This window comes from Hippopotamus amphibius, chromosome 2, assembly GCF_030028045.1.
Source record: "Hippopotamus amphibius kiboko isolate mHipAmp2 chromosome 2, mHipAmp2.hap2, whole genome shotgun sequence".
Lineage (NCBI taxonomy): Eukaryota > Metazoa > Chordata > Mammalia > Artiodactyla > Hippopotamidae > Hippopotamus > Hippopotamus amphibius.
The window spans coordinates 54,175,929-54,193,975 of NC_080187.1; the positions used below are offsets into that span (position 1 = coordinate 54,175,929).

General features: G+C 37.1%; 1 protein-coding gene across 1 annotated transcript in view; it reads left to right on the forward strand.

Moving 5' to 3' along the window:
• Positions 1-18,047, forward strand: part of KIF13B (kinesin family member 13B) — a 179,841-nt gene that overhangs the window by 51,751 nt on the left and 110,043 nt on the right. The window contains exons 3-6 of the mRNA XM_057720824.1: positions 6,641-6,653; positions 15,068-15,128; positions 16,659-16,751; positions 17,559-17,739. Of these exons, the coding sequence (XP_057576807.1) occupies positions 6,641-6,653; positions 15,068-15,128; positions 16,659-16,751; positions 17,559-17,739 (348 nt within the window). The remainder of the gene's footprint in view (positions 1-6,640; positions 6,654-15,067; positions 15,129-16,658; positions 16,752-17,558; positions 17,740-18,047) is intronic.

Below are 18,047 nucleotides of genomic sequence, written 5' to 3' on the forward strand. Positions count from 1 at the left end.
TGTGTTAAGAAATTTTAAGATGTGTTCTTTTAGCAGCTTTCAAATATAGAATACCGTGTCTTAATTACAGTCCTTATTCATTCCTTGATCCTCTGTAGTTTGACTGCTGTTCCCACTGCTTCCTGCTCTCACAGGGCAAATCAGTGATCCTTTAAGCGTCCTGTATTTGCTCCCAGCAGCTAATGTAGGCTTTGGATCAGGCAGACACCAGTTGGAATCTTAAATCCACCTTCACTGGCAGTGTTAACTTCTGAATGCTAAGTAACTCACATGTAAAATGAGGGTATCTCATAGGGGTATTACTATGATGAATATAAAGTACTTAACTCTATGCTAAGTTTGTATCTACATGATTTCAAGTTACAATAGTCCAAATCTGAGTCTTTCAATAATCTATCCTAATCTCTGTGCATGCCTTGAAGTTATTTTAGCATGTAATTTTTAAAATGAATGTGTATTACTCTGTTAACATATCATATGAAATACATTTTATCAAAAACCCCCACAAATGAATCAATATTGATTTCTTTGGTGAGATTTAAATGTCCTTGTAGTGAAAGTGGACAGTGAATTAAAATTTACTCTGCTTGTGTGTTTGACAGATGAGAAGAGGCAGATGATTTGCAAATGATTGATTGAGTTAATAGTGTATTCTTTGAATGATGCTGTCTCAGTATATGGTAGTTTGAAATTATGGAATTTATTAACCAGGGTTTTCATCTTTCTAAAGTTTTCTGATTGTGAAATATGCCAGTTGTGGTTCAGGGGCTGTATTCTTTGGATGTCCCTCTGTTCTCAACCAGTTGTAGTTTGTGTGGGTGGAAGATTTTAATAGAATTGTCAAACTGTCTTTTCTCTTGATTCAAAGAAGTTTCTCCAAGGATATATATCAGAGGTAGTGACCTGAATATTCTTCCTGTTTTTTAGGTTCTCCCCCACCTTCTGGGATACTCAGCACCGCTCATTTCTGACCCTTTCTTGCATTCTGTGGATGCATCTTCTGTCTTCATGTAATATATTTCACTTATAATTATCTCCTAATTTCATTGAGGATGGAATTTTTATTTGTTTCTTGTTTGCTTTATTGTTTTGGGGATGATTTTAGAGAACAGAGATGGTGGTGGAAATGTTTTTATTCTATCAGGAATACTGTGATTGAGAATTACGTAAGTGACTTAATTTAGATTGGACGTTTAAGAAAGATACATGTAGAGAAATAGTAATTAAGCTGAGAAATGACATATCAGTAGGAGCTAGCCTCAAGATTTCAAGGCAGAAAGAAAATCATGAATGAAAGCCCCAAGATTAGAAAACTGTGTACACTGGGCCAATTAGAAAAGGCCTGTGAGTGAAAGGAAGATAGTCCAGGATGTGGTTGAGATAGAGGGAGGGGCTGGGTCACCTAGAGAACTTAAACAACATTAGCTGAAAGAGCAGGAAGCCTTGTGTTGGACACTGATAAATGCCGGAAGACGCACTCTGTCCTTCAGAAGCTTGTAGTCTAGTTGAGGAGATGACCCATTTATATTAAAAAGTTTTTTATTGTGTGACAACAACGGGTAATACATGAGCAGTAGAGAATTTTGACTTATAGGAATGGGGGAAGGAAAACAGACTTTCAGTTGGAGTTCTTGTGGAAGGGTTCTTGAGGGAGATAGAATTTGATCTGAGCTTTTCCCACGTGAGTAGGGCTTGAACAAATAGAGTTGTTAGAGGGAGTGGCATTACCTGAGTGTAGGCATGTGGAATGGGAAGGACACTAGCTCTTCTGAGGATATGATGTGGGAGGTGATGCTCGAGCTGTTGCTTGGGTTACCTCTGATGTACCAGTGGTCTGCACGTGTCCCTGATAGAAATATTGAATGTAACTTGTCGAATGCTTAATGTTTGCTTTCTCGTTGTAAATACCGAGCTATACAAGTAATCCAGTATAACTTCTCGTTCCTTCCACAATATCCTCAGCATATGCTTTCTTGTTCTCTCTTCAGATAACTCCACTAATGGCGAGCTGGTGGTTTAACACAGTGCTGATTATTCTTATATTAAAGAGCTATATCCCTTTTCTTTTAACTTTCTTTAGTAGATCCTACCAAAGATGGCATCATGTCCTGTTTTAGTCTTCCCCGTCCAGGCTACGTATTTCTAGTTCTTTGATTTATTCTTTCAGTGGTATCATTTTTAAAACCCTCTATATTTGAAAGCTGTTCTCCAAAATACTCTACTTTATCAATGATGCTTTTAAAATTTATTCTTCAGAATTGAATGTAGTGTTCTAAATGTTGAGGAAACAGTGACCAGGGCTCTTAGTGATATTTGTACTTCTTAAAGTTAGCTCGATCAGCAAAGATTGATGAACTTCCTTTGTGAGTCTAGTCAGTATCTAAATTTTTACTCCCGTCAGCTTTATTCCTTATGTGGAAAAGCACATTAGGGGAAGGATGACAAAGAAAAAATAATGATCATCACACAGATTGTTGTTTGGTTGCTGGTAGTGCCAGCTTAAGTCCGAAAAGGAAACAATGTCTTTACATAGTATGGCCGTATTAGAATAAACTCTTTGTGATGTAACACATCCGTTATAGAGCGGATTGGAGTGGGATCTTGTTAAAACAGAGATTCCAAATATTTATAATTGTGAGATTTACAGAAACTTAAATATTTAAAATTAAAAGATGTAATTTGGATGTAATGTTTGATTTTGGTAGTTGACAGCAGTAATTGATTTATAACTCATCGTTCTGATATAGCTTTGTTTTACACATACACAATACTTTGTGGTTTATTTTTGGACTCAATATCGATTTTATTTTGTCTTGATCAGAAGTATTAATAAAAATTTCTAAAGATTACTAATTTATATAAAATCATCACTGAATTTCTTCTTCATATTGTAGCATTCTAAAGATTAGGACTGTAATTCAACTTAATTTTATGGTATAATTTATTATTGGAAAGAGAAGTAAGCACAGGCCCCTAAACCAGGACAGTAAAAAGGAGGAGGTGAGTAGCTTATTCGTAGAAACAGTTCTATCCAAAATACGTAATCAAATCATTTGTTGTTTCCTGAGCCATCCTCTTCCTAAAAAGCACATCTGCACGTGTTGATCCATCTGGGCTGTTAACATCTTAGTAGCTAGCCAGTCACACCATTTGGGGAACAGTAATTGTTGAGGGCGAGACTCATCAATGGATGCTGAAATTTGTGGGTGAAAGTATGATGAGATAGGATGTTTACATGGTCTTAACACCGCGCCCCCCCCCCCCCACACACACACACAAGAAAAGCTACAGAGGGGAAAAAAGTAATGTTACAGTGGAAAGACCCGGAACTGTAACCACTGATCAGAGCTACCATCATCATTAGTGAGATTTGGACATCATCATGTGCCTTCTGGTATTTTTTTTTTAATTGAAGTGTAGTTGATTTACAGTATTTTAGGTGTACAGCCAAGTGATTCTTTTCCATTATAGGCTATTGCAAGATATTGAATATAGTTCCCTGTGCTATGCACTAGGACCTTGTTGTTTATTTTGTATGTAGTGCTGTGTATCTGTTAATCCCAAATTCCCAATTTATACCCCCCAACTTCCCTTTTGGTAACCATAGTTTGTTTTGTACGTCTGTGTGTCTATTTCTGTTTGTAAATACGTTCATTTGTGTCATTTTTTAAGATTCCACATATAAGTGATCTTATATGATGTTTGTCTTTCTCTTTCTGACTTACTTCACTTAGTATGATAATCTCCAGGTCCATCCATTTTGCTGCAAATGGCATTATTTCATTCTTTTCTATGGCTGAGTAGTATTCCATTGTATATACATACCGCATCTTCTTTATCCAGTCATCTGTTGATGGACATTTAGGTTGCTTCCATATCTTGGCTATTGTAAACAGTGCTGCTGTGAACATTGGGGTCCATGTATCTTTTTGAATTGTGGTTTTCTGTGGATATATGCCCAGGAGTGGGATTGCGGGATCATATGGTAACTCTATTTTTAGTTTTTTAAGGAACTTCTATACTGTTCTCCATAGTGATGTGCCTTCTGGTATTGATGTACTTAGAAGGGCACAGCATTGCTTCTGTGGTGCCTGCCAAAATGCATAACCTGAATTTAGTCATGAGGAAACATTAGACAAACTCAGATTGAGGAACATTCTACAGAATAACTGCCCACTACTCTTCAGGTATCAGGGTCATGAGAGAGAAACCATCCCCAGTGGAGGCGGCATGACAAGTGCATGCAGTATGTAATCCTGGACCAGAAGAAGGATGTCAGTGGGGCAGTTGGCAAGAAATTTGTGTAAGGTGTGCTCTAGGTTATTTCATAAATCTTGTGTTGATGGTTGATTGCCTGGTTTTGATCATTCAAACTCTCATGCTTCTACTTTGTGACATCTCTTTTGATTGGTCAAGGGGCTGGTTTTCTTTGCTTCCTAAATCTCCACTGTGATCTGGATAGCTGAGGTTTCTAAATAAGGGATTTTGGAATAGTGAGGCATTGCCGTATTGGATTGCAACAAGTTGAAAGGTTTTGATTAATTAATTAATTTACTTATTTATTTTTGTACAGAGCTGTAATTACATCTTTGGGTGTCCAGTGGCTCTGAGGGTTATTTGAACGTTACTGTTGTAGCCACCAGACTCCCTAGCTGGAAACTTAGCTCTGTAATTAATTTACTGGTTTGTTTCTGTTTTTATTATCATGTTCTGGATTCAGGTTAGTCCCATGGAATCTTCTGCTATGTGTCATGTATTACTGAATTTCTTATTTGTTGGTTGTCCTTTAGGAAGAGCTGATTTCTATTTAAAATATTTTACTTAAAATTAAAATATCATGCTAAGTAAACATCTTATTTTTCCTCTCAGAAAAGACAGTCTGGAGTTTTTATAAATATAGTGAATAAGTAAACTTATACTGGCATAAGCACCAAGTGGTGACCTTTTATTGGGTAATAATTAGAATGGAGGAAATTAATACATTGGGAAATGTTTCTGTTACCAGGAGCCGTTGTTAATGTATGACTCATAGATTTTTAAGTCTAGGAGAAACTTGACAAGACTGTTTTGACCAGTGTGGGAGAGGAAGAAAACATGGGTTTGGGAGTCGGAAGACCTACTTTTGCATCCAAGATCCATCACTGATTATTATTGTACCTTGGACAGGTCATTCAACTCTTCTGAGCTTTAAGTTTCTCATCTGTAAAACTGGAATGATAACAGTACCTTTCAAAGTTACTGTGAGAGTTAAATGAAGTAGCATGGAATTTACCTAGCCTAATGTGAGCATTTCATATATGCTGGCTCTGTTCTTATCTCCAACTGGGTTTATAACTGTGCCTTCTGAAATTGATGAGATTCTGCTTTGCTTTATAAAGACTTACAAAAAGATGATAGCATATGTCAGTCACCTCTACTGGTATTTCCCAAGTGTTTTTGTTTGAAAGTTTCCCCGTATCTTCTATCCCAGAGAAATCATTTTCTTTTATGTGTTTGTCACATTGGCTGTTACTCCAAAATCTGTTAGACAAGTGTCACTCATTTGCCAATTCCCTTGGCATTGTAGTGTTCTTATCTGAAATCATTTGATACAAGTAAGTATTAAATTTAGAAGAAAATTTTATGAGACAAAGGCGCAAGATGTCCAGAGAGTTGAAAGGAAGCATTTCCACGTAGTTTCCTTTCAAGTTTCAGGTTTGATTTGGCATTTTGATCCTCTAAGAAGGACCAGTTTACTTCTACGGTTGTGTGAGCGAACATCGATTTTAGGAGTTATACACAGAAGTGCTTAGGACTGAAGGGGCATGTCTGTAACTTACCCTCAGATGGTCAAGAAAAAAGTAGTGTGTGTGTGTATGGGTATATATATCTGTATACACAAGGGGGGTGGGGAGAATGACATAACAGTCGTGGCAGTGTGAACAATCGGTGAGTTTGGGTGAAGGGAGTTCTTTGTGCTTTTCTTACAACTTTTCTCTAAGTTTAAAACTATCTCAGAATTATATTAGGTTGAGTTATATTCCTGTAGCCTGAGGAGATTGTAAGCCAGTGGCATTTTCAGAGGGAGGGAGGTTGGAGGCACCTGGGTCAGCATAGAGGAATAAGTCGTAAGTGAGTAATTCGGTAAGTCATCACTCACTGGCAAAAAATCAGTCATTCCTTTAACGTCTTTCTCTTGAAACAGAATTTTTTGGTAGAAGGTCCTATATAGATAGAGAGTAAGCTGCTGCTTTATCAAAGCAGAGAAAACTAGTTGGAAGCAAAATCAGTTGCTAACAAGTAAAGAATTTTAAAAAAATATTTACAAGTCATATACAAGGATAAACAAAATTTAGAAGGCAGAAATATTAGGACTTTAAAAATTATCTAGTGCTCAGATAATCTTTTCTAGTGCTCAGATAACCTGAGAGATACAAGTTAGTTTTCTGTAATTAGCACTCTGTCCTTCTAATTAATAGACATTAATTTATCCTTTATTTCAAGTTGTTATTTGATTTCAAAGTTGATATTTTGTATTTTTAATAAAGGTTTACATGATGTCTGTTATCATTTTACCCTTCAAAAAGCATCTTCTAACTAAAAAATTAAACCCTTTTTCTCTTCTTTCATGTCAATGATGACATCTCTTTTGGAAACTCAGAAGCCAGCCAAAGGTAAGAGATTTGGTTTATTATGTGATGCTTGTGAAGGTCTTATGTGCGTATTTTTGAAGTACTGGTAATTTTCTTCTCGAAAATAAGAATATTTTCTCTGTGTCACTTTTATTAAAAAAAAAAAAAAAAAAAAGGTAACTCAAGCCATCAGCCTATTCATACATCCAAAGCCATTTATTGGCGTAAGAGGGATTGGAGGTTTATGGAAAAGCTGTATTTGTACTTTGACCAATTCTGGCCAGTCTCCTGGCAACCACAACACGGGTTCCTTTTGTGCCCTGCTGTTAGCCACAGATTGGCCTGAAACTGCTTGTTCCAAACTGTGGTCAGAACCATACTAGGCAGAGTCATCCATGTTGATCCTGGGACATCTGGGGACACATTCTCAGGCCAACAGAAACCTGCCCTGGCCCATAGCTTCCTCAGGGGAATGTGCTTTCATCTTAGATTTGAGCCCAGATTCTAAAGAAGCTTTGATGGGTTGGGTCAGTTCCTGCATCTCTTAGGGAATGTAGTTGTGCCAGAGTAGACACAAGGACTGTATTATTGAATTGGTCATTCTGTGGAACTTTCCAGGAAATTTAGATTTGTATCTACATTCTTGGAGTTTTGTTTGAGAGTCCGTGGTTGAACTGTAATTCCATTATTATGGTTGCTAAAATATGTATAGGCTTGGTTGTTGGGACTCTGAATGATTAAAAAGAAAGTTTAATATGGCACTGACTTCTTTATATATGTAGAACTAATTTTATTAGTTTTATCTTTTCTGTGAAAAGATGCTGGATTGTTTTTATTTTCTTTTTTGGTGGAGCAGAGGCTGGAGATTGCGTAAAGTTGTGAGGAAACCATTACATGACTATTTAAAAACTATTCATGTTTTATTTAATTCAACTGTAACTTAACGTTTAGAGAAAATGTGTTGAGGTAAAAAATGTGGATGGGCCAACACCACATTATGAGCACAGTGGTTCCCTCTAAGGAGAAATGTGCGTGATGAGTGGGAGACCTTTATTCTTTATACCTCTGTGTGATTTGGCTTGTTACAATGAATGTGTATTTCTTCTCTGTTTTTAAAACAACTTTTTAAAAAAATTAAAAAGTTTTGTTTTTAATTTTTAATTTTAAAGGAAAAATGTTTATTTAGAAAGCAAAGGGCATGTCTGCTTTAGGAAATCCGTGGCTGGAAGATACCTGTAATAATTTACAAAATTGCTGAAACTTAAAGAGGACCATTCAGGGTTGTTAGTAAATAAGAACTAAGGGTTCCTAGTTCCCAACTTTGTACCAGGCTCTGGCGCCTTCCTGTGACTGTGGTGAAGGGCCTGGTGGGGAGCAGACCACGGGCTCGAATGCTGGGTTCACCTCCCAGTTCCCCACCTGCTGGTCACCAGGTTCCTGACTTCTTTGTACCCCAGGGCTGCTGTGTAGTATCAGCTATTGTTGCGGTTACTTTAATGGTAGCTTCTCTACTGGAATCGGGAACAAGAATTGTGAAAGAAATCCCTGAATTTAAACAAGAAACGAAAAGAAAGACCCGTAGTAATAGAGAGAGGAGTGCGATTTAGAGCCTGGTCTCTGAGCAGCGTGCGCAGATGGACTGTTCAAGTGTGAGCTAAGCTTACAGGCAAAGAATCAGGATGGTTTCTACTTAACCTTGGTAAGAGCAGAATCAAATAAAGTGATAAGAGATGAGAGCTGAAAGCTAGAACAGAAGAAACTTAATTTGAGCTTCACATTTTATTTGATCTCACCCTGCTGACAAGTATAGTTTGAAAAGCAGCCGCTATTAGAAGTTTTGATCCACAGTCCTTTGGGACCACTTTCCATCTTGCCTCCTTCTTTTCCTCCTCTCCCAGTTAGCAAGTTGCTAATGTAGTGAGCCACCATTACTGATAGACAGAAGGTTAGCTCTGGAAAAATCTTGAGGCTTAGTAATGTACACCATAGTGCTGAGGCTGGGTGGACAGCTTCTGGGCTTCAGGGCTCCTACCTCTTCCGGCGGGGGGGGGTGGAGGGGGGCGTGTTGTCAGCCACTGGGCTTCTGAATGCCTTTTTGGCCTTACTTCCCCATCACTGCCCCACCCCAGGGAACAGATGCCTCGTGTCACTGTTTTGCACAAAGAAGTGGGTGTTTTGATTCTTCCTTGCTCTAAAAGTGTTTCTAGCCAGTCACCCTGTTGGTTGCCCCCAGGGCCCCCCAGCCACTTATTTAGCTGTCCTCCTGCTTCACTCCCGGAACTGCTCTTAGCTTTGCAGCCATCTCCTCCTGCAGTGATTTGGCCTCTGCTCTCCCTGTGGTTCCTACCTCACCCCACCCCCTCATCAGTCTCATTGCAACTTTTTTTTAGGGATTCTCGATTTGTGGTCCAGGTATAAGCGAGCAGTCTTGCTTTCAAAAGCTTGTTCTCCTCTCCCCCCCTTCTTTCCCTTTTTGGCTCTTTCCCTCCCTCCCTCCCTCCCTTGGTCATTTTGAGTTAATTTCAGGTGGAGGTGGATAGAGGCATGCATACTTAATTTACTACCCTAATCTAATTTCCTTAAAAAATATATATATAACTCTTAGACCTCTGATCCAGATAGCCTTGTGAGTTCACACAGGAACATTCTTCTGCCAACTCCAAACTCATAGCAGGGACAGGTATAACATTTTAAAATGTTAAAATCATGCCATTATATTCAAAAACAACATATGTCACTTCAGGGACTAGCAGCAGGCTGGGGCTGAAGCAGTATTTACTGGGCCTTGAGATCAGACACAGGTTCTTGGAGGTGATTGGAGGTTTAAACCCTTGCAGACTAGAGGGAACCCTGATGTATGGTTGAGGACCAGAGAAGCTCACCATGTGAAAACTGATTTGGGTGAGGCTCCATCAGGAAAGAAGGCGTAAAAAAGGTTTCTGGCCACCAACCTTGAGCTAATTACTGGGTAAATAGGAGGGAGTAGAGACATTGGGCTTTGGAAAGACCCAGATTCTGGGCTTCAGTAGCTGGGAGTGGCGGCATAACTAGTCATGTAAAGGGGGCCAAAGGGAGAGGAAAAAAACATGCGATCACGTAAACCATAAAATACAAACTCCCAATTCAGATGTACTTGCAAAGTAACATGTAAAGCACAAGAGGAAAACTGTCATCAGGAAGTGAGGCAACAAACTCCAAAGTAGGCGAGTTTGAAATGCAAACTGAAAAAAAAAGAAAAAAGAAATGCAAACTGAAATGAATTTAAAAAGAACTACACTTAAATCCTTAAAAAGATTAAATAATAAATCATGAAATCCAAAAAATTAAAAATATAATCAGTGAAGAAGACTTTTAAAGGTTGCTTTAAGAAAGCATATTTTAGAAAGTAGTAAACATAAAGGATCAAAACAAATCATTTGTAATATCCCACGAAGTGGCATTATGTGTTACCAATATTTCCAGTGTATATTCTTCCTACTTTTTGTGTACGTAGATTTTTATTCAAATGTGAGATTATGGTCCAGTCTTTCATAGCTTTTACATTAATATATGAATATTTTCTTATCGGTCTTCTGTGCTCTTAAAGCTACACTATATTGACCAGTGGGCGTGTTATAGTTTATTTAAAGAATCTGCGTTTTCAACATGCTGTAGTAATCATCTTCACATTTTATTTTTTAAAAAATCTTTTTCTCTGATGAGAAAAGTAAGACTATAGAGAAACACAAAAGCATAAAGAAGAAAACAGAGATATCACTAATCTAATTATGCAGTAATAAACTTTATATATGTAATTCTCTGTGTGTGTGTATAATAGCCATCATATTATACATACTGCTTTGTATCTCCCCCCCCCCTTTTTTTTCCCATGCACTTTTTTTTTTTTAAACTCCTTATTGGAATATATTTGCTTTACACTCTTGTACCCATCTCTGAGGTACACCAAAGTGAATCAGCTGCATCTACACAAGTATCCCCATATCCCCTCCCTCCCGCTACTCCCCCCCACCCTCCCCATCCTGGCCCTCCAAGGCATCTCCCATGAAGTTGATCTCCTTTTGTTATACAGCAACTTCCCACTAGCTATCTGTTTTACAGCTGGTAGTGTAAATATGTCTATGATACTCTCTCACCTCATCCCAACTTCCCCTTTGCCCCTCACCCCAGCCCCGTGTCCTCAAGCCCATTCTCTACTTCTGTTTCTCCACTCTTGCCTGTCACTGGTTTCATCAGTACCATTTCTTCAGATTCCATATATATGTGTTAGCATACAGTATTTGTTTTTCTCTTTCTGGCTTACTTCACTCTGTATGACAGACTCTAGGTCTATCCACCTCATGACATATAGTTCAGTTTCATTCCTTTTTATGGCTGAGTAATATTCCATTGTATATATGTGCCACATCTTCTTTATCCATTCATCTGTTGATGGGCATCTAGGTTGTTTCCATGTCCTGGCTATTGTAAATAGTGCTGCAATGAACATTATGCTACTTGTTTCTTTTTGGATCATGGTTTTTTTCTGGGTATATGCCCAGTAGTGGGATTACTGGGTCATATGGTAGTGCTATTTTTAGTTTTTTAAGGAACCTTCAAACTGTTTTCCATAGTGGCTGTACCAGCTTACATTCCCACCAACAGTGCAGGAGAGTTCCCTTTTTTCCACACCATCTCCAACATTTATTGTCTCTAGATTTTGTGATGATGGCCATTCTGACTGGTGTGAAGTGATACCTCATTGTGGCTTTGACCTGCACTTCTTTAATAATTAGTGATGTTGAGCATCTTTTCATGTGTTTGTTGGCCTTCTGTATGTCTTCTTTGCAGGAATGTCTATTTAGGTCTTCTGCCCATTTGTGGATTGGCTTATTTGCTTTTTTGGTATTAAGCTTCATGAGCTGCTTGTATATTTTGGAGATTAATCCTTTGTCTGTTGCTTCATTGGCAGGTATTTTCTCCCATTCTGAGGGTTGTCTTCTTGTCTTGTTAATGGATTCTTTCACTGTGCAAAAGCTTTTAAGTTTCATTAGGTCCCATTTGTTTATTCTTGATTTTATTTGCATTCTTCTAGGAGGTGGGTCAAAAAGGATCTTGCTTTGATGGATTTCATAGAGAGTTCTGCCTATGTTTTCCTCTAGGAGTTTTATAGTGTCTGGCCTTACATGTAGGTCTTTAATCCATTTGGAGTTTATTTTTGTGTATGGTGTTAGGAAGTGTTCTAATTTCATTCTTTTACATGTCGCTCTCCAATTTTCTCAGCACCACTTATTGAAGAGGCTGTCTTTTTTCCATTGTATATTCGTGCCTCCTTTGTCAAAGATAAGCTGCCCATATGTGCTTGGGTTTATCTTTGAGTTCTCTATTCTGTGCCACTGATCTTCCTTTCTATTTTTGTGCCAGTACCATACTGTCTTGATCACTGTGGCCTTATAGTATAGTTTGAAGTCAGGAAGCCTAATTCCACCAACTCCATCTTCCCTTCTCAAGATTGCTTTGGCTATTCGGGGTCTTTTGTGTTTCCATACAAATCGTAAGATTTCTTGCTCTGGTTCTGTGAAAAATGCCGTTGGTAATTCAATAGGGATTGCGTTGAATCTGTAAATTGCTTTGGGTAAGATGGTCATTTTCACAATATTGATTCTTCCAATCCAGGAACATGGTATATCCCTCCATCTGTTTGTGTCGTCTTTGATTTCTTTCATCAGTGTTTTATAGTTTTCTGCATACAGGTCTTTTGCCCCCTTAGGCAGATTTATTCCTAGGTATTTTATTCTTTTTGTTGCAGTGGTAAATGGGAGAGTTTCCTTAATTTCTCTTTCTGTTTTTTCATTGTTAGTGTATAGGAATGCAAGAGATTTCTGCACATTAATTTTGTATCCTGCTACTTTACTAAATTCATCGATTAGTGCTAGCAGTTTTCTGGTAGAGTCTTTAGGGTTTTCTATATATAATATCATGTCATCTGCAAAGAGTGACAATTTTACTTCTTCTTTTCCAATCTGGATTCCTTTTATTTCATTTTCTTCCCTGATTTCTGTGGCTAACACTTCCAAAACTATGTTGAATAATAGTGGTGAGAGTGGACACCCCTGTCTTGTTCCTGACCTTAGAGGGAATGCTTTCAGTTTTTCACCATTTAGGATGATGTTGGCTCTTGGTTTGTCATATATGGCTTTTATTATGTTGAGGTAATTTCCTTCTATGCTCATTTTGTGGAGAGTTTTGATCATAAATGGATGTTGAATTTTGTCAAAAGCTTTTTCTGTGTCTATTGAGATGATCATATGGTTTTTATCTTTCAATTTGTTAATATGGTGTATCACATTGATTGATTTGCGTATATTGAAGAATCCTTGCATCCCAGGGATAAACCCCACTTGATCATGGTGTATGATCTTTTTAATTCAACGGAGAAAGCAAAAGCTTTATAGACAAGCAAAAATTAAGAGAATTCAGCACCACCAAACCAGCCTTGCAACAAGTGCTAAAGGAACTTCCCTAAGTAGGAAACACAAGAAAAGGAAAACACCTACAAATACAAACCCAAAACAATTAAGAAAATGGTAATTGGAACACATATGTCAATAATCACCTTAAATGTAAATGGATTAAAAGCTCCAACCAAAAGACACAGACTGGCTGAATGGATACAAAAACAAGACCCTTCTATATGCTGCCTCCAAGAAACCCACTTCAGACCAAGGGATACATATAGACTGAAAGTGAAGGGATGGAAAAAGATATTCCATGCAAATGGAAGTCAGAAGAAAGCTGGAGTAGCAATACTCATGTCAGACAAATTAGGCTTTAAAATAAAGACTATTACAAGAGACAAGGAAGGACACTACATAATGATCAAGGGATCCATCCAAGAAGAACATATAACAATTGTAAGTATCTATGCACCCAACATAGGAGCCCCTCAATACATAAGGCAAATGCTAACAGCCATAAAAGGGGACATCGACAGTAACACAATAATAGTGGGAGACTTGAACACCCCACTTACATCAATGGACAGATCATCCAAACAGAAAATAAATAAAGACACACAAGCTTTAAATGACACATTAGACCATCTCGACTTAATTGATATTTATAGGACATTCCATCCAAAAACAACAGACCACACTTTCTTTTCAAGTGCACACGGAACATTCTCCAGGATAGATCACATCTTGGGACACAAATCAAGCCTTGGTAAATTCAAAAAATTGAAATTGTATCAAGCATTTTCTCTGAACACAATGCCATGAGACTGGATATCAATTACAGGAAAAAATCAGTAAAAAATACAACCACATGGAGGGTAAACAATACGCTATTAAATAACCAAGAAATCACTAAAGAAATCAAAGAGGAAATCAAAAAATACCTAGAAACAAATGACAATGAAATCCAATGACCCAAAACTTATGGGATGCAGCAAAAGCAGTCCTAAGAGGGAAGTTTATAGCAATACAGTCCTACCTCAAGAAACAAGAAAAATATCAAATAAACAACCTAACCTTACACCGGAAACAACTAGAGAAAGAAGAACAAAAAAACCCCAAAGTGAGCAGAAGGAAAGAAATCATAAAGATCAGAGCAGAAATAAATGAAAAAGAAATGAAGGAAACAATAGCAAAGATCAATAAAACTAAAAGCTGGTTCTTTGAGAAGATAAACAAAATTGATAAACCATTAGTCAAACAAACTTATCAGGAAAAAAAGGGGGAAGATGCAAATCAACAGAATTAGAAATGAAAAAGGAGAAGTGACAACGGACACTGCAGAAATACAAAAGATCATGAGAGACTACTACAAGCAACTGTATGCCAATAAATTGGATAACCTGGAAGAAATGGGTAAATTCTTAGGAAAGGACAATCTTCCGAAACTGAACCAGGAAGAAATAGGACATATGAACAGACCAATCACAAGTACGGAAATTGAGACTGTGATTAAAGATCTCCCAACAAACAGAAGCCCAGGGCCAGATGGCTTCACAGGCAAATTCTATCAAACATTTAGAGAAGAGCTAACACCTATCCTTCTCAAACTCTTCCAAATTATAGCAGAAGGAGGAACACTCCCACACTCATTCTATGAGGCCACCATCACCCTGATAGCAAAACAAGGCAAAGATGTCACAAGAAAAGAAAATTACAGGCCAATATCCCTGATGAATATAGATGCAAAAATCCTCAACAAAATACTAGCTAACAGAATCCCCCTTTTCACTTAACATTGTGAGGAGTTTTCCATGTGAAGTAAAGATGTATATCATCTATAGGGTGCTTATTTGTCTGTTGTAAGACTGTACCATAAATAACTAACCTCCGTTGTAAGACAGTAAGTTGTATTTATTTCACTACTATGAACAATGTTATCAGTGTTATGACATTGTTATAACGTTATAAATATGTTATGGTTTTGTTCTTAATACATACTTTATTATTTTTATTTTTCAACAGGTATTTGCATATGATCATTGTTTCTGGTCTATGGATGAATCTGTCAGAGAAAAGTATGCAGGTAAGAGTCCAGCATCCTATTAACTACTGATATATAGACAGGTGTTTTAATATTTTTTTCTATAAAATATCATAGTAGTATTTTGTATAAAGTTTCTAAAATTTTAGTTTTAGAAACTACATAGAGAACTTCCTCCAGTCTTTGCTATTAGAGTTTTTATGTTGATTGGGAAGTGGGAGATTCATGGTGCACTGTTATTGGTATAAGATGATAAAGTTAGATTAACAGGGCACATGATTGAGGTTATCTTACACGCATCCCTGGGCCTTATGCGAGACCATAGCATGCAGTAGCCACATAGATTCCCTTAGATGTTTGTGATGTGGTCTAGAGAGGCAGCTTGGTTTAATGAGAGAACTCTAGCCAAGGAGAAAAGGAAACCTTGAGTTTAATCCCAGCTCCACTCCTGCCTGTCTCTGAGTAAATCACTTAGGCTTTCAGTGTTCCTTTTCTCTCTTTAATGGAGAGGAATATGCCATATTCCTTCTAAATTTGCTCTGGGATTCTACTCTTTTATCCTCCTCAATGATGACTGTCTCAAGCCCCTTTACACTATAAGTTGAAGACTACAGAAACAGCCAAATTAAAAAAAAATCTAAAAAGAAAAAAAAAAGACTACAGTGATAGCCATATATTTCCTTTATTCCTAACTGCTCATGACACCTGTTTCTAAGCTATCTTTTAAATGTTGAGTGTCATATTTGTATTGGCCTTTATCACGAGAAACAGTAGTACTACAGCTGTTTCAAAAAGTTAAGGTTAATTGGGGCTGGCTGGCCCAATGATGACTTTGAGGATCACTTCAGTATTGGAAGTGTGATGACGATGAACTGACCTGGTAAGTTAACTAAGAAATGAGGCAGAATGGAATGCTGTTTATGGCGTTCAAAATGTAACAAGCATAACATCCAGTTCTTTCATATTACATTCAGGACTCAAAGAGGTCATGATTGATTATTGACATATTTAATTTAGCTTGTGGAGGGGAATTTGACCCTACTATTTATGTCCATGATTGAAAGCTAGAAGAAACATCCCTGAACTTTCTCCCTCTCCCAACTGATATTATAGACCCTGTAATTAAACATTATCATTGAGGAAGAGGAGAGGGAATCAATATATATGATTATTTTGAACTTTAGTACAGACTGAGTAAAGCATTGGCTGAGTGGTACATGGTTGAATTCAGGTCCATCTAGGTCCCAAGTATACATTTCAGATGTTTATAATCATTCTTTATAAAATTAGCAGTTCATTGGTTGTTTTTTTGTTTTGTTTGCCAGTGTTTGTTTATTCAAGTTCATATCAGGGACTTTTTACACATTTTCTGTCATGTGCTAACTAGAAGTAATCTGAAAGACATAAACCTTTGGAAGCGTTCATCAAGTTTAAAAATCTTCTTTGGAAGATAAAAAAGCTGAAAAAAAAAGTGCATTTTTGAGGATTTTGTTTATTTTTTTGTTTTTTTTTAATTGTTCACATGTAGTTTTGGCTTAAACATCCTATCTTTTTTCTCTTTCTCTCTTTCAGGTCAAGATGATGTTTTCAAGTGCCTTGGAGAGAATATCCTTCAGAATGCTTTTGATGGCTACAATGCATGTATCTTTGCCTATGGACAGACTGGTAATTGTTAAATAATCTATGTTTTTTTCAGGTTTAAAGATCCTAACAAAGAAAATGCTGAAAAGAATACATATTGCTAGCATCTTATCAGTTGTGATTGATAAAGGAGTGTTTTGACTTCTATACCTCTGTGGTCAATAGCAAAGAAATCTATTTAAAGTGAAGGAGTCAATTTTATAAGGGTATATCGTACAGCTTGTCCAATTGAAAACTATTCTTCATCGAAAAATGGTTATATTTTCAAGACTTATACTTGTTAGGACTATGAGTGATTGAATTTTTTCTTTTCCTGTGCTTTCTAAATTTTACTGAATATGTGTTTTTGGTACATTGGAGAAAATAATTTTGCAGTGTATAGGAGATGACTGATTGCTACACTGTTACCAAAGGGTAGTGGTAGTAAGTTAATTTGCTCTGGGCTTGTAGGGGTAACGTATATTTTTTGTGCTGTGATTAGTGGTTGGAAGCAGGCATGTAGTATTCATCATATGGATCTTTCCAGCTCAATTTTAGAAAACTATTCAGACCTCACAATTTTTCAGTCATTTTAGGTCTTTTTTTTTTTTTTAAGTATGAAGATGATTAAAGAAGGTTTTCATTTTCTTCCTAAAGAATGTGTACTTTTGACTTTTACAACATGTATAATAGGAAAGCTTCCGTACTTACTAGTGTCATCATTATATTTGGGTATATTCCTTATTTGGGGCATTTTGCGAAGTGCTAGGGTTTTATTATGAGCAATGGAAAGAGGGCTGTGTATTTAAACTTCTCAAGGAGATAGTAATAACCATGATTTCCATCTTCTAGGATCTGGAAAATCTTACACTATGATGGGCACAGCTGACCAACCTGGATTAATCCCAAGACTTTGCAGTGGACTCTTTGAACGAACCCAGAAAGAGGAAAGCGAAGAGCAGAGTTTCAAAGTAGAAGTGTCGTATATGGAAATTTATAATGAAAAAGTTAGAGACCTCCTTGATCCCAAAGGGTAAATGACTTTGAGACTTTACTGTTGGTATTATGGACTAAGACAGACTTAATAAATTGGCTGAAGTGAAATGTTTTATATGGCACTGTAGTAGAGAGTTATTCATTTAGTCTTTAGTTATATTAAGTAGTTTCCTGCCGCCAGTTCTGGGCTTTTGAACTTAGGGCTGAGGTGGGGCAGGGAAGCATAGTTGAGCAGCATGTGTGTGGGTTATATCACCTCTCTCAGATATACCCAAAAGCATGAACAAAAAATATGTAATGATACTTAAGTTGCTGAGTATCAGAATAACTGGTATCCTTAATCAA